Here is a 17612-nt window from a genome sequence, read left to right on the forward strand (position 1 = left end):
TGGTGCTGTTGTTCACAGTTTGTCTACAGCTGTTTACATTTCTGCTGGATTGTGTCAGTGTTAAGTTCACCTTTGGTTTCCAAAACTGCTAATGGAGTATTCATGTTAGTTTGTGTGTTTTTTTGCAGTGAAATCACCTTGTAAGACATTTTAGCAAAATCAAAACATCTAACAGCCAAGTGCTAAGTAAACCATCAAGTACAACTGCCTGGATGGATAATTAAATTAATGTCATCTCTAGCTTAACCCTATTCCACTGTGCCTGTGCTGTCTGCAGCTCTGAAACATTAACACATATGACAAATGAGTAAAAGTGAATATTGAGTGTGCATTAAAACTCACGTCATTACCCCGATTCTAATAAAATAAGAATGTGTAGGATGACATATTTCTCTGAAAAGATATATTAATTGTTTTGGCTGATAAGGGGTGATATTTTTGGCAGGTAATTTTTTAGTTTACAGCCCTTGGCAGTGAGCTAAAAACTTAATTTCAGACACTGCCTGCATGTCATGATGACAAGGCAAGGACAGGCAGTTTAACTTTAGTAAAATTCACAGCATGACTTTTTTTGCACCGTTCGTAGTGACACTAAGATTTTTATGATTGTGTTCCACACTAACGAGGAACAGCAACATCCTCGGAGAAACAGATTATGGTATATCAACCGCCAGAGGTAAACACACCACTGCCATAGCAATCAAAGTCCAGACCACGGCCTCCATTAAGAGAACATATATGCTAGTGATGATATCATTTCAGTTTAGATATGCAAGTATATGTTTCATAATCCATATGGGAATAAAAACTCAACTCATCTTGCAACACAGCACACATGGGAACAGCATTAACATATGAACATCTAACTCTCAAGTTTTTTCTGTGCAAGTCTAGGACATTAACCTGCCCATCCAACAGTGCAAAGTGCTGTTTGTACGGCTAAATTGAGGTGGTGATGTGGAAAAGTCTGGGCTGTCCAGGCAATCCAGGCATTTCATATTTCATTCATATCTGTCAGTTATAGTACATCTCCCAGAGACATCGAGGGAATAAGCATGTGTATAAAGGTGCCTTGCTTTGTATTTTGTAGCCATGGAGAGAGAACAAACTGACATCCAAGTTTTATCTGAATAAATACTCAACAAAAAAAAAAAAATAGACCAAACATTTACTGCAGGCTGACAATCTGAATATCTATAATCTTTAGAACCTCTGTGAATTAGGGTTTGAATTTGTTTCTTCAGGCAGATTATTACAACTGTCTTTTAGGCTCTTGTCTTTTGTAGTTTACTGCTCTGCTAAATGTGTTTACTTATCCGTGGGGAGCACAATCAAGGGGAAATTGCATGTTTATGGCACAGATAACACAGACTGGCCACCAGCAGGAGACACTTTTGCCGTGGCCAATTTATCTCTGAGGCAAACTGTCACCAAGTCTTTCTGTGCAAGTATTCACTAGATTACTCTCCCTTCCTTGGTGCAAGGATTTTAGCAAAGGGTGTATTTTGACTATAAAATTGTCTGTACCTCCGACCGAGGTCTTGAATAATGGTACAGTATTCTGTGACGATGCAGCTGGTGTAACAGAGCAGCTGATCAAAGCCACAAAAAGGAGATTTTTCCAATGAAAACAAGGCTGCACACTCCACATTTATAAAAGAAACCCTTCAGTGAAGGCAAAAACCTAAATCTCTTTCATATACAGGGGAAGGACCTCAAACAGTGCTTCTTTTGCTCCGTTTCTCACTCCTTTGTCCACAAACCCCAGCGCAAGTACTGTCTAATGAGATGCTAATCCTGGCATCTTACGCTGGTGTTTGGAAGGGTGAGGGTTTTATTTATTCAGTGGCTACTCTGTATACAGGCGATGTCTGGTGAGATCAGGCCATAGTCTTGCATAACCTGCATTAGAAAGAGGCACGGTTAAAGGTGACCTCTTCCAAGTATCATTGTAAGCCTCGAAAGGATCTGCTGTGATTTATTTACCACATCATAACAGAATTCTAAGAGTGGTGAGTTCAATTATTCAGAGGCGTATAAATGAAGACTGGCTTTGGTGTGGTCATATTTGAAAGGGTACTTGAAGAATAAAATTAATGTCGACATTTTGTTCTTATTGTCATGCTGGTATAAAAGTCACTCTTATATTAATATCTGGAATGTGCTGGAAGGATTTTTTGTGTTTCTTTTAGATTCTCTAAGTAGATATACGCAATGCTATAGGGGAGAGCAGCTGACATCCTTGCAAGCTGAGTCAGACAGCAAGGAAATGAAGCAAATAATGGCTTGATTTGGAACACTTGAGCATCATACGCCAGGTGGAAACAAGTGGGGAGGCTCTAATTCTGCTCTGGAGCCAGCTGGTCTTTAGGCAGGGCTGCAGCCAATCTCAGTGACCGCTCTGTTTCCCACTGAGCTTTGTCAGGCGCAGGAACTGTGCCAAGAGGTGTGGCACCTCTCTTCAACTCACCTTTCTCTGGGCTTTACAAGGCTCACTCCGGTGTATAATCGTAACATAATCATGCCCGTTACATCTATTGATCTGTTCACAGTACACTTCCACTGGAGCGGCCAAATGGTGTCCTTAGGCGAAGCTCTTGCCAAAAGAGATATGATGACACCAATTAGATTACACTGATAGTCAGATACACAATGGATTTATGTGGGCTAAAGTCTCAGGATTATTTGCTTCACGGTAAAGCTTTGTAATTTATCTAGTTGTCACATTGTCCCAGAGGTCCCTCAATGTCATGCTAATTAATTATTTATCATTACCTAAACTAATTAATTGACAGTTTAAGGGCATGCTTTTAATGCGAGACATATTCAATCTGTCTCTGGGGATCACTTTCATCACAATATACATACCAATTATTTATTAATATCCCGCTAATTCTCTTTAGAGTAGACATAGTGAAGGTCACAGAAAAAGAAAAAGAAACAAAAATGACAGTGATTCGTGAGTTAAGCTCATAGGACTTGGTTTTACAAGTCCTATGAGTTTTTTTCTTCTTCTGTGACCTTCACTGTAGAAAAAAATTTGTGAGTGAAGCTCACTGACATTTATCCCTTCCCGTGGACTTTCAAGATTTGTTTAGAAAGATGCCGTTACCCCTTTCCTTATTCTCAAAGTGAATGTCAAGGACATGCGTAAACAGTGATGCCATACCTCATTACTGGTCATATTTATTCTAAGGAGATGCCCTTATCACAGTGTTTGTAATTAAATGGATGAGGGCAAAATTTTTAAAAGATCTGTCATCTTGTATCTCTAAGTTCCTGCAGAAGGGGGGTGGGGGGTGTTGTTTAATGGATGAGCTATTTGTCTTTTCCAGCCATGATGTGTGTTATATGCTTTTCATCTTGTTGTAAGATCAGACAATCGCATTTTGAGAGGATCTAATTATAGCAGCCTCCCATGAGTTGGCATTAAACTACAGACGTACGCAGACATCTGGTATTTAAATAATTGGCACACTTAGAAAGGGTCCATGGCATTTTACAGATGTTCATGTGCGGTGTTCAAAATGTTTCAAGACACCCATTAGCTGGTTCTGACATGACACCCAAAGTGCAAGAAACTGTAACTGGGTATTCATACCTCGAATTTCAAATGTTCTGTCATGGTGTTAAGGGCACCTGAAATGCCATATCTGTTTTGAATTGTAGCTTTATTTTAACTGGTTGTGTTGTCCACTAAGGGAATAAAAGAGGCCTTAAAGAGACACAAGATGGTCTGTTTCAGACAGAGGCTGAACTGAGGGGCTGCATTAAGGGCAGAGGTGGGAATCTATGGGAATATCATGATTCACCTTGATTCGATTCTGACTTTTTGGTGTCCCAATTCAGAATCGATTCTCGATTGAATGGATAGTAAAGGGGGCACAATTTTCAGTCTCTTGCTCAATTAAACCAGGCTGCGGACCACCATTTCATTTTAATAAGTTAACTGTAATAGTTAATGAATTAATGAATTTGAAAGCATCTTACAGTCTCCTTCCTGTGTGAGAATAACAAAATGAGGCAGAGTGCTCAGCTGTGTTGTTATTAACATCCTGTCTCCAGCAGTGGTGAGCAGCCTGTCTGCTGCACTGTTAGCTCCGGGGAAAAGCCACTGTTGTCCAAGACACTGAAAGGGTGCAGGGTTGTTGAGGTGAAACAGACTCAGCACCGAGTTATATTCCTCACTTCAGAGTTAGTTTAAATTGTTGAATGCGAGTGTGTTGGTCAGTTGGTCTCGTTAGTTACCGCTGGACTTTGCTGCTCTGCTTTGCTAACCTTATTTGCTGAATGACAGCGAAAGTTCATATTATACTTCACTTTAACCTTGAAAATGTAAAGATTTAGTCATATAATCAAAACATACTTGCAACTGTCTGCGTTTTTGAAGATGAATTGCAAGAAAATTTTAGCATGTGTGTCGCTGCAGATCGCTGGGACTTGCGCTGCCCTATTAACTAACATTTAGAAAATCATCCATGTCAGCATCGCAGTGCATTTATGAAACAATTTTCCCCCAGCCCTTAATAAAGGACCAGTATAAGTATAAATAGGGAGTTTCTGAAAACATAAATCATACAAACATATTCTGGTAGAGTCATAAAAATAAAAATATAGACCTGGAAATGTCCATGATACCTCCCCTTAACTTTCATAACATCAACTGTTAGCTTTACAATGAGGTTAATTTCCAACTATAACACACATAGGGAAACACTGACTACTATAATAAGTGAATAGTTCAGATTTAGCCATGTACATTAGAGTAGTCATTACAGCATAAACAAGCAAATTATATTATATTGACAGATTTTTTTTAAATGTGTGAGCTGGAATATTACCTGCAATTGAAAAACATGCCATAATCAACACCACAGTTCCCTGAAATAGCTAGAAAAGGTTGATATATGTCCACGATGCTTTTCCCCTCTGTGTCTCATAAATGAAAGTATTTTATATGGTCTAAGTAAAATCTAGGACAGTGGGCTATTAATGGCCAGGGACTCCTCTCCTGGGGCAACAGTGTTAATCGGAGCAATAGGTCTCCTTCCTGTTGGATCAATGTCAGCACAAATTTCAGATTGCTTTCCTGATGCGCGCCAAGTTATCTGTGATTCAACTTTAATAGGTTATTGAACGGAGCCAGCATTTAGGGAGCAGGACCGTATTTCACATTATTGACAATCAAATGCACACAACTTTCTCATTAGCATGCATTAGTAAAACATGGAATTAATCTTGACAACACCATTGGGGGACATGACTGCAGTTACACGCTTGTTTAAACAAACACGCCTTACAGTGGCTTGGTGGTCACGTGAGGAGGGGACATAAGGAATGTCGGTAAATACAGAATGACACACAATACGGTAGAAAAAAAAGCCACTGTGCTAACTGAAGGAGAAGCATATATTTAAAAAAAGGCATAAGCAGAGACGACAGTATGTTTTCTAAATATAAATTAAACATTGTCTTATGTATAATGATAATGTTGCAAGACCTCAGAGCATCATAGCTTCCCTCACTGTCATTTTGGATAAAATCATGGTTTTCAGCATGAATGCCACTTCAAAGATCTGCACACACTTTCACATTTATATTAATATTATTATATATTCTTTAATATTTACATTGAAACAGTCACACAGAGATATGCAGTAACAGATACTGTATGCAAAATGCTTTGGCAAAATTATATTAGAATGCAAAATGTTTTAAGCAAGCTCATTACACTATATGTATTGGTCTTGATACTTTCTAACCAAATGCAGTGACAAAATGAGCAGTAGTGATTCAAACTTGGTGTGGTAAATCAGATGACATTTTGCTGCACTTGAAGGTCAAGTATTTTGTCAACATGGATGAAACCTGACGGCAAAGCTGCCAACATCAGCTGAAAGATTTACCGTCTACATGTTACTCAAACAAGATGTGAACGTTGTTCATGAGGAGAAGGAAAAACCGGCGAATGGAAAGGTGGATTTATACTGTAGAGTATGTATGTAGATTGATATAATATCCACACATCTGGAGAGTGCAATGTGCTGTATTTCAGGCCTGTATGTGTTTGTAAAGTGTGAAACAATAAAGCAAAAACAAATTAATCAGTGAAACAATAGTCAGAAAGTAGAGAAGTGGTGTATTGAGCCACCTGTGCTGAGTGATTAATCGCTTTTACATCAAATTTGAACAAGAGCCATTTTCAACTTTAAGTGTGTGAAAATTTAAGCAGGTTGTCGGAAAATTAACTCAGCTGCAGCTAATTAACGTTAATTCTGTGAGTTGGGAAAACAACAAAATACAGATCTTGGCTCTTAACATGCTCTGTATGCTGATGTCTGTATATTTACACTTGGCCAAAGATGGTTTTGTCACAGACACTCCACTCTGCATAATCTTGATGATGAATGAGTGGGTTGTCTCTTTCAGGAGTTCAAAAAAAGACCAACAGAGTGGTGAGTCTTTTTCTACATAAATTATCTGGGTGACCAGCTCACGTCAATGCGAGACGAATAATTAGCAGCTAGCTTGAGCTGTCAGAAGAATGTTAAAATTTTAAGCACAACATATCATTACATTGAAGGTTTTTTGTCAGGATTTTTTGGCTAATTCGTTCAGTCCTGGTAAGCACAGAAGGACTCTAAACAACCAAGATTGTGTCGGTTATTTTGACTGCAGTGGTTAAAAACGTTACTATGCTTTATTTACGACAGTGCGTTTGCTAAAAATTCTAACATGATGACAATTTATAACCAGCCACTGATTGCTAGTTGCTGTGTAAAGCAGTATACAGATTTAACCAAGGTCCCTCCAGAACATATAGCTTTAATGATGGCCAGTAGGAGCTACCGACATTAGCAAGGCATTAGCTTGAATTATTAAGCATTCTCTATCACAGTGTATTGCTCCATAAGGCTCGTTGTGCATTATTAAGCAATGTAGAATGTCAGTGATTTTCAGTCGGTCACATTACACGGGTACAAAAAATGCGTTTTGTACATTTGCTGCTGCCCCAACCCTAAAGCCATTTGACAAATCATTGCATGCATCTCCCAAGAGGAACCTACAAGGTGCGCCAAACGTCATCATACAGGGAGGTCAGTTCATGTTGCTTACACCTCAAAGTCATCCAGCACACATATAGATTCAGACAAAATATCACACCTGTCATGACACCTTAATGTTTTATGCAAGTATAGTTCGACCTTGTTTGCGTTAACTGTAGCCAACAGTATATAAGGTGAGCTCCCTGCTGTATACAGGGCACCCATTGTTGTACTCTATTGCTTCACTGTTTTAATGTTATTTTATATGATGTACAATTTGTGGGGTTAAATGTGGGTTTTAAGTGTTTTCCTTGTACAAATATTGTTTGTTTCTGTTTAAATCTATTGAGGGGATGTGTCAGAATAGCCCAGAACTGTGCTAAAAGAGATCCTAATAAAAAAATCAAATTCAATCAAATCATACAGTAATGCACTCAAGAGAGGGACAAAGAGACATAAAAAGGATGTTAAAAAGCATATTTGAGATAACGCTATGTGAAATGTGTGTAGTAACACACTCGAAAAAGCAGAAAAAGGGGGACAGCCAAGTGTATGACATTAGACATAATTCAGAATAAGGGCCAAATGTCCAGCCAAGCGGACAGACGAGGGCCTCATGTTCAGACTATGCCAGGGGTAAATACTCACCATGACATTTGTGCTGTATGCTATTTTCATCGGCTGAATTGTAGCTGACTGACATTTTCATTCGAGTCACACTGGCTATGATTTGTACATTTCAAACCTACTGGAAATATAATACACAGGGGATGCACACAATTAGTGAGAATAAATAACAAATTGTAAGATGTTCATTATGTTCTTGCATGGCAACAGTGGCTTCAGAAATATCCACCGAGGTGATTTCACACCTCTCTGACACACTGATCTTTTGCCCATTTCTATTTTAATTTTATGTGTAATTATTGGCTTTTATTAGTCCGAGCATGAATGTGTCAGGGGCTCAACGGGGCTCACTGAAAGTGTGAGGAACCTATTGTTTTTATTATTAGTATGATTATTATTGAGGAGTTAAAGGACTTCAACGTTGCACCCACGTTTGAACTAATATTTTTTTTTGATTTGATATCGTAACTGGGCTTGGGGGGCCTGGCCAATATGCAAAAATTAATTTTAGCATTTTTTAGGTGTTAGGGGTGATGAAACCTCACAAAACTTTTCACATGCATCAGCAGTCACTAAACTTGATATCGGATGTGGGTCTAAGGTTGGACATGGAAAAATGGCTCAAAGGTGCACCTTAGAAAATTTCAAAATCAAAATGTGGGTAGGCCGATCTCTACAAAAAAAGATTTTTGGAGACGAACCATAAGTTCACCAGGATATCAGTCATTTTGAATTTTGTAGGTGTCATCTAAAGACCTTTGTGATGCTAAATTGTAAAGCATTTGAGTTTTCATGTTAGCCTTTGGTGTGGCTTGACTGCCAATTTAGCCCAAAGCATGAAACAAGAAGTTGTTGTAACTCTTCTTTATATTGTCCAATCTGCCCCAAATTCCTCATTCTTGATAAGAGTCCTGAATGCAAACTACATGTCAATATTGAGTCATAGTCACACTGATATCAGGAAGTCAAATTTTATGACAAACATCATACAATTTTCATACATGATATGCAGCAACATGACCTATAATTAGTGGATGTTCTCTAGCACCACAAAGTAGATACAAGGGATGATAGCTATCTCCTATGTCCAACATTCATGAATATGTATGTCAGTTACCCTCTGATAAATGCATTGCTGCATTAATATTTCAGTTATGTAGCATTGCCTACAGGCAAAAGGGAGCCTAAATGGCACATGGTTCATCCAAAGTATACACAATTTCCAATATGTCATCCCCAGCGTCACGTACTGCACACAGGATAATATTTTACCCATTCACACAGTGTCAGATAATACTGAAAATTCATAGCCGTGTCAACCGACCCCCACTAGTGATACCGTGGCTGCTGCTCCCTCCGACACACAAGGTGCGAGGACTTGTTCAATGCTGCTTGCAGCTTTAATTTAGAAATGTATTTTACTTAAGTTTCACCTCAAATTGGAAGTAACAAAAAAACAGCGCACACCACTGGGCATCATAAATGTTGGGTCAGGCTTGGCAGTGTTCCTTTTGAAGGAGATTGTCATATTTCAAATAATCAGAAATGCCTCCCTGATTTAACAAAGCCATCAAAGCTGCTTCTCTCTTTTTGTATTCTGCAGTCTGCAGCTATACTGAAGAATTAATTTACCCTGTTGGCATTTTTTGCCTTTTATTGGATAGAGTATAGTGAGGTGGCAGACAGGAAACAAGGGGAGAGAGATGGGTATGACATGCAACAAGGGTCATCGGCTGGAGTCAAATCAGGGACATTGTACTAACCATTTGGCTACCAGGGCGCTCCCTCAACATCTTTTTTAGTGCATTTTGAGGTCTTTGTCAGTTTCTCTTTAAGTCAAAGTACACAAATGCCTGCCAAAAGACATTAAGCACTTAAGTTTGTTACTTTCTAGTATGTGCTCAAAATCATCCCACACACTGCTCTCTCATCTACAACCTCTAATTTGGTGGCTTGAGTCCGTCATCTAAAATGTGCACTCCTTCTTGGAGTAATATTAGTCTTATTAAACTGTTGCATGTGTGATAAATGTGCTCACTGCATAGGAGATTACAGAACAGAGATGACAATATAAGGATTGTTGTTTAGTATCTGTCCATTTTTGCAAAACACTTAAGTTTTATTCAACAAACAAATTACATTTTTACATTTATAATCCTTAACATTTAAATCTTGAATTAACACAAATAACACTGTTTCATTGCACTGAATTACACGCAAGGTGTCTCAATTTTTTTGTCCATCTCCTGCATGTGCTATCTCACGCAAAGTAATTAAACCGTACGAGCACAGGGAATGGAGCAGCACGAACCCATTATGTGGTGGTGGTCTAAAAGCAAGGTTGGTTAATTTTTCAGAGGAATTTCCACTAATGTATTCAGAGACTGGGAAACATGGCAAAATAAAATGCTCACATTAGCAGCTAAGAAAAAAAGTCTGCATTCAACAGCCAAAAGGCTTTTATAATCACATTAATCTGCACAATGAATGATGTTCATCTTCGCTGTAAACTGTAAAATAAATGAATACATATTTATTTATTAAGTTATTATTACTTATTATGAAGTACTGTATGTGAAGCAATACTCCATTAAATGATAGGTTCACAATTCTTCATTGTCATTCTTCAGTCTTAAAATAATAATAATGTGTCCAAATGAAAATTGAAACAAATGTTTCTTCTTATCAACACTGTTCATACTGGCCATTAAAAATCCCTTTATATGCTTTCACTGCAAGTGATGGGGGACAAAATCCAGAGCTCTGTTTCAGTTCACAAATTATTCAAAGGTTCATCTGAAATTAACATTAAGCTTAAGTAATTCAGGTTAGTCAAATTCAGCAGATATTTTCCAAAGTTATAGTCTTTTTGATACAAAATGTTCCTCTTTTTGACATTTTATGATAAAAAAACCTGTAGCTCTGGAAGACATCCACTTGATTTGTCTGATATAAACTTTGAAGTACCATTTTAAACAGAACGAGGACTGAATTTTGATTGAACATTAGGAAAATGCACCCTTACTCAAACAGAAATCTAGGTCTTACCTAAAATACAGTGGTTAATGAGTCCTTTCAAAATCTACCCTGGGGAATAATACCGGTAATGTGTGCAGTACTGTTGGTCGGGTCGAGATGTATTTGTTTGATGGGGTCACTGAAGCAGAGTAACTGCAAATGAAATCTTTCAAACTGGTAATATGGAGAGGCCCAAGTTGAAAATGCCACAACAATGTGTAAGTGGTGTTAATATGAAAGACGTCTGCAATATGGAGACTGAGCTGAGAGGATTTAACTTAAACATTTCATTACCCCCGAAACCGCTCTACATGGAGACACACGTTTTTTCATTTGCAAGATCTACAAATTTAGCCATCTTAAAGTTTGTTTGTTTTTTTAAATTCCTAATTCATCTGATCAGGCCTGAGGATACAATTCTCTCTTTTTAAAATTATTATCCATGAAGATTGATCTTTTCTTGCTCGCATTGAACAACATCAATCAACTGAAACTTATTTTCGACTTTTGGATTTGGCTTGAAATTTTATTTCACTTTATCAAAACGCTCATCCTTTCCCATTCCTCCTCAGTAAAGCTGTGAGTCATTTCGTATTACTCGATAATTTCAGTGCCCTTTAGGGAAAAGGTAGACAGTGTATATTGATTGATTTGGGCTGGATATACGCTAAAAGAAACAGATATCTTGTTCTAAAGATCAAATTCTTCACCAACTCCGGCTGCATTAACAAATGCAGCTGAGGCTGAGCCCAAAACACAGGCACAAGATAATTAGTCACACCAGGCTTCGAGTAGGAAGGGCAGGGAAGCAATCTGACTGAAGGATGTATTGATCCTCCACAGAGGGAGGGGCACCTAGTCAGGAGTCATGATCAATCTTGCAAACCAACTCTCTCAATCTGTGATGAAACCTGTGTGCACACTCTCAATACACATGTTCCTGTATGTGTGCATGTGTGTGTGTGCAGCCACATTAACATTACCAACAGCTTGGTGTATGACTTGTCAGAAAGAGACAAATGTCTATGTCAGTAAAAGACTCCCAGGGGTTAGAGGAGGCGGGTTTAGCAGTACCACAACATTGGAAACCTTTATCATTGAGTTAAAAGCCATCCCTGAGCCGCAGATTCTCCTCATCAAACTGAGCGCTCCAAACCGTGGCACAGAGAGAGGTTTTAAAACTGGCTCAGGGAGTGATGGAAAAGGGAAATCTTCCCAAATATAAACTGTTTGCGTATTGGTGTTATCCAGTGGCTGGTCACAGGTGGGCTTCATCTGATTAGACAGTGGTGATGCATATCAGGAGGAGCAGCCGACCGATGGCGCTGCTATTCATCTTCCTCTGATACACTGGAGGAGTAGGAGGAGGAGGAGAAGGTGGGTAAGGAGTGCAGGGGGACTGAAGTGGGTTGCAAAGGCAGCAGTCCTTCTTTAAGCCTCCTTGTGGAGGACAGATTCAGGATCAGTTCTCAGTTATTTCTTTTACATTTTGCATAAAAAAAAAAAAAGACTAGAAAGGATAATGTGTGTGTTTGTTTACTGCGTGTGGGGGGTGTATAACGTTCAGTGCTGGCCTCCGGGCTTGGGTCTGTGGATCAGATATCAGACAGCATGCTAAGCTGCAGGGACACCCACATGAGCGGAACTGTAGACGGATAATTGACAGGTTGTTGGAGACAAAGCAAGTCCAGATAGCCAGTCACTTTCACGCTCCCACAGCACCAGGGGGAAGGCGGGTGACTGGGTGAGATGTGTGTGCGTGTGTGCTTGTGTGGGGGTGTTGTTAAAGGCTGTGCAGATGTTGAACCCACTGGGGAGGTCGATGTCACTCACACAGTCTTAAGCTGCGTTCAGACCAAAAGCGTCTGACGCGAATTGAGCAGCAAGTCTACATAGAAAATGAATGTAAATGGCGCGATCACACGCGATTTTATATCAGGCGGCGCGAATGAAGCGTCTGAAGCGAATGAATGAATGAGTGAATGAATCAAGCGTCTGAAGCGGCGCGAATAAAGTTGGAAAATTTGAACTTTACAGGCGGCATCGCGCCGCGACATCCAATCAGCGGTGAGTTTCTCCCGACGTCACAAGCGCGAATGAAGCGATGATCCAAAAATGTATATTTATGATCAAGCGGCGCGATAGAAGCGATTCAAGCGGTTTTTTCGCGTCAGACGCTTTTGGTCTGAACGCAGTTTTATGCACATGTACACAGCACACCTTCTGACATATGCACACACACATGTCGTACACATCTATATATTTATATAACCGAGATTGAAGATTGAATGTCTGTGTATATACAAGTTGTCATAGGAGTCACAGATGAGACTAAACATAAGGACTCTATATCTTGTGGTAACAGGGACAATTATCACACTCATGGAAATTTCTATAGATGCGTAAGCTTGAAAACCACATTTAACAGACCACATCAGGCCTGAGCTGGAGACTGACAAACGGAGACTTTGCACCGTGAGCCTAAAAGTCAAAAACACTGTAGTTTAGCTTTCAAATGTGGATACAGTATGGCAGGAAAATAGCCTATAAAACACATTACATGAAAGGAGTGAAGCCAAGGCACTGCAGCAGTGATGTTATATGTTTGGTGATTCATCTCTGTGTGATTGCACCTTTTTCGAGGCTGCTTCAGTTATCATTGACTCAAGTCTTGAACTGGAAGTTGCTGGTACAAACCGTATATGGAAAATTCACTACCGCACAAAAATGCTGCTCTACATGCAAAGTCTTTAAGCTATTCTAAATGCACGGCTTGTCACTATCAAGACTTTAGTTTGTTTCTGTTTACCCTGTAAATATCTTCGATCACAAAATCTTTTTTTCCTGATGAACCAAACAAGGGCAGTGGACTTATTGAGATCAGCTGACAATAATGTCTGTTTTGTGCCATTTATTCACTGTATTGATTTACATTAATGTGGCCTAAAACCTCACCCCACTATGAAAGGTAGAACAGTCAGGGGTGTGAACATCATCTGTGGCTTATACTATCAAACATTCAATTATCTATAAAACATACAAAAGGGACCTCAGTCAGAGTAATGACAGATTGCAGGCGGACAGCTCTTTAGTGTTGTCCCCGTTAACCCAGGTTTTTATAGATCACCTCTCATGCAACCCTATAGCTGTTCAGTTATCTCCATGAATATATGCAGAAGAGATCTGTCCTTGCTGAGAGCAAAATCTGATAATGCAGCAGCAAACACAGCTGAGAGTCAGAGCAAACCAATTCAGAGCTCTGTTTAAAAAAGCCAAAGGGCTTGCTGCTCATCTCTGCGACAGCACCACACAATAGATGAACAATTATTCAGAGTTAGACTGGAAGAAAAATATTAATCTATTTATTCATGGCTTGTTGAATCAGCTTTATCTTCTGTGATTAATCCGAGTCAATAATGTAATCTTTAATTATAAAGAATGGCCTTATTACCTACGTCAAATAATCACGCCAGTCCACAATGCTGGAAAGAGGAAAACAAATTTCTCTACGATGTGATTATGTATTTTCCTGTCATAAATTAGAGCAGCCAGACAATGAAGTTCTGGTTGTGAGGCTTCTTTTTATAACTCTTTTGAGTTGTGAATGCATGGAAGCAATTTAATGATTTCCTGCAATAATTAAAGAACTTCAAATGAGAGGAAAACATATTCACACCCTGTATTTTTGTAAGTTTAATATTTTAAAGCACTCAATTGACGCAGCATGGTTTGAAAACATGTACTAATAAAATACATTAAACAAAAAGAAAACCACAAAGATTGTCTTTTTACAGAGGAGGTAAAATGCCAGAAAATATTGCAATTATATTTCATCATGCAATTTCCCCAAGAGCACCACGTCCATGTATTCATCTATTACCTAAACAAAACATCGGGAGCTCCAACAATGATCAATCGAAAGAAAACACATTACAAGGAGCCGATCCATGAAGTAGAGCCCCATGAGAAAGAGTAATGACCGATGTGTGCGGGAGACTGTCATGTCTGTGCGTGTGTGTATATGGGTTTGTACATGCTTGCATGTGATTAATAGCACATCACCTGTAATAACGGCTTCCTTTTATTTTCAGGCTAGCTGTAACAAATGACGTGTGATTTGATGTAACAAAACACACACTCACTCAAACATGAACCGAGGAGTGAACGCATGTGGCTGAGTTTCATTTACACTTTTACATTTTGTTTTCCTGCCCGTTCCCACAATTCCCAGTCTTTCCACCCTTTGCACTTCCAGTCGTGCTCCCAGTCAGGATTCAAGAGTAAGTGATTTGTCATGCATGCAGGGAGCAAGTAGCCTGTAACAAATCTAACTGGCAGCCCTCAGAAAATGCAGATACATTAGATCACGTAACCGACAGAGGAAAAAGCAGCTTAGGGAACTTTCAACAGGATCTTAATCTGTGATGAAGTTACCCAGTGTCCAAAGAGAGAGCTACAGAGGCTTCATCGACTGACACAGGACAGATGTTTCATGCATGTCAGAATTGTCTCCTAATTAATGTACTCGAAGGAGATCTAAGTGTCAGAGTGTCAGAGGACATTGCCATCAAATGTCCGAGAAGCACATTATAGACTTTCACAGTCATGTTTTTGCTTCAGACCAAATTTCTTCAAACTTTTTGGCTCCCCTGAGGAACAAGACATTTTCTTTTTCCTGATAATACAACGAAGATAGAGTTATAGAAGTTAGATTTAATGGAGGTTGATCTGTTCGTGTGTCACAGGTAATATTACGAGTTTATGAGTGAGTGGATACCTTAAAGACAAAGGGAAATAAATACCTCAGTGCTCTGTTCAAGAAACCAAACAAGAAGCAGTGTAATGTCATTATTTATTTGGTGTAATTTGGCACATCGAAGGTAATGTAGTGCCATTCCTGTGATAAGACAGAATCTTTAGGTCTCAGGAAGGTGAGCATATCAATGTTCAACATACCCTATTAAGAATTGACACCCGCACTTTATCATCACTAAAGCAATTGCATATTCCTATTCCTGCAGGAGAGATGGGGAAATCCATCTCCTGCAAGGACAGTGTCTTTAATAAATAGTGCACAGAACACAGGCACAAACTCTCTCTCTCTCTCTTTCACCTGATCCCTCTCTCCTTCTCTCATTCTCATGCGCACACACACGCACACGATTTCCCCCTCTCTCATGGAAATTGTTTCATTCCTTTTAGTCAATCTGGCTAATGCAAAAATCATGTATGTCTGTCTTTAAATATTTAATCTTAACAGCAGCAAGATTGAAATACAACGTTGAAGAAGCATTACTACTTCCCTCCTGAAAGGTACAAGAGCTCAGAGAGAGAGAGAGGGAAAGAGAGAGAGAGGCAGCTGCTCTGCAATGTCAGAAAGAGAGAGGGGGAGCGACAGGGAGAGATGGAAAACAGAGGAGGAAGAGACTCTGCTATTTTCGATGACAATTTTGTTGCAATGCACTCGAGTTGGAAGCAGCATGAAAGCACGCAGCAGTTTGCCGAGGAAAAGTATACAACCACATACGACAGCTTTCTGTTTTTCTTCTTCGGGAGCAGCCTTTGTTCCCTGACATAATAGATTTTGGTACAGGCTGAAACAAACTGCTGGAGAGAAACACTGTTGCTGCTTAGAACTTAGTGAGAAGAGAAACAGCTCAATAACTGAGCCAAAGCCATGAATTTTGCATGCAGGAATGTATCGGAGGAACCACATGGCCTCTGGAGATCTGAATTCCAGCTCCTTTTGTCTTCAAGTGCTCCTTTCCTTTCAGGCTTATTAGTAGTTCTGTATGAACTAGAAAAATCTTGTCAAGTTAAATGCATTTACGTTTAGAAAATATTTCAAATGCATTTTATTTCTGAGCTTGTTTTATCGAAAAATACTTTGATAAAGCCAAGAAATTATGATGGAGTAATGCAACATGATAAAAGTAAAGCAAAAGAAGAAGTTTGAGAAACTCTTTCACTCACCACAGAGAAGTTATCGGCTGAGCAGTTCTGTCCACTGAAATTGCAGCTCATGAGCATTTCGTCTAACTGATGTCCCGTCCTGTTAAAGATGTCCTGCATGTCAGGGGCAGGATACATTAAATCAGTAGGTTTGTGTCCGTCCCTGTTTTTGGGGGGCAGACCTGTCAAGTTAGCCAGGTGGTAGATGTCGGCATCGGTGAGAGCGGAGAAGCGAAAGCGGTTGATGTTGCAGATGGTCACAGCAGGGAAAACCATCTCGGGGGTCGCCTCTTCATTTAGAGCTGTGACATGCGGGTGCTCCAGGTAAGAGATGGCACACTTAGCCGCTTGGTAAACAAACAGTGCCAGTGAAGTCAAAAAGGCAAGAGCCCAGAGAGTCTGCCGGATGCCCAGGCGACCAGAGACAAAAATGTGATTAATCCCATGTAGGGAGCAGGAGTTAGCAAACCCGGCCAAGTCCTTGGCCGGAGGCGCGCAGCTCTCCTCGATCAGACTCTCCTTGTCCCCATCCTGCTTGGCTTTCTGCTTCTCATCCTCCTCTGCAAATTTGATTTTGCAAACAAATTCGATAGGCATGGGGGCAGCCAGGTCTGCGTTTTGGTTTTGTTTTGATGGCAGCTATCAGCCCTGGATCACTTCCTTCTTACTTCCTTGGCTTTTGTCCTCTGAGCAAGAAACAACTCCAGAAAGAAGAGAAAAAGACAGGAGAGTTTGTTGCTGCTGCTGCCGTTGCTGCCTGTGCTGTGACTGATAGTGCCGCTGCTGCTTCTACCGCCACGGCTCCTTGTGACTAGAGCGCTGCTGATGTGCTGCTACTGCTCTGAACGCTTGTCTCACTACTTGATCAGCTCACACAGTCTCGCTTATCAGCAGTAATACAGCTGTCAAAAAAAACACCCTTGCACACTGCCTCAGACCCACAGATGAAAATGCAGCATTTTAAGCCGG

General features: G+C 39.8%; 1 protein-coding gene across 1 annotated transcript in view; it reads right to left on the bottom strand.

Moving 5' to 3' along the window:
- Positions 1–17240, bottom strand: part of asic4a (acid-sensing (proton-gated) ion channel family member 4a) — an 87721-nt gene extending 70481 nt beyond the window's left edge. Inside the window, exon 1 of the mRNA XM_062431706.1 lies at positions 16665–17240. Within this exon, the coding sequence (XP_062287690.1) occupies positions 16665–17240 (576 nt within the window). The remainder of the gene's footprint in view (positions 1–16664) is intronic.
- Between the last annotated feature and the right edge of the window lie 372 nt (positions 17241–17612).

Source organism: Scomber scombrus, chromosome 13, assembly GCF_963691925.1.
Source record: "Scomber scombrus chromosome 13, fScoSco1.1, whole genome shotgun sequence".
In the NCBI taxonomy this organism is placed as follows: Eukaryota; Metazoa; Chordata; class Actinopteri; order Scombriformes; family Scombridae; genus Scomber; species Scomber scombrus.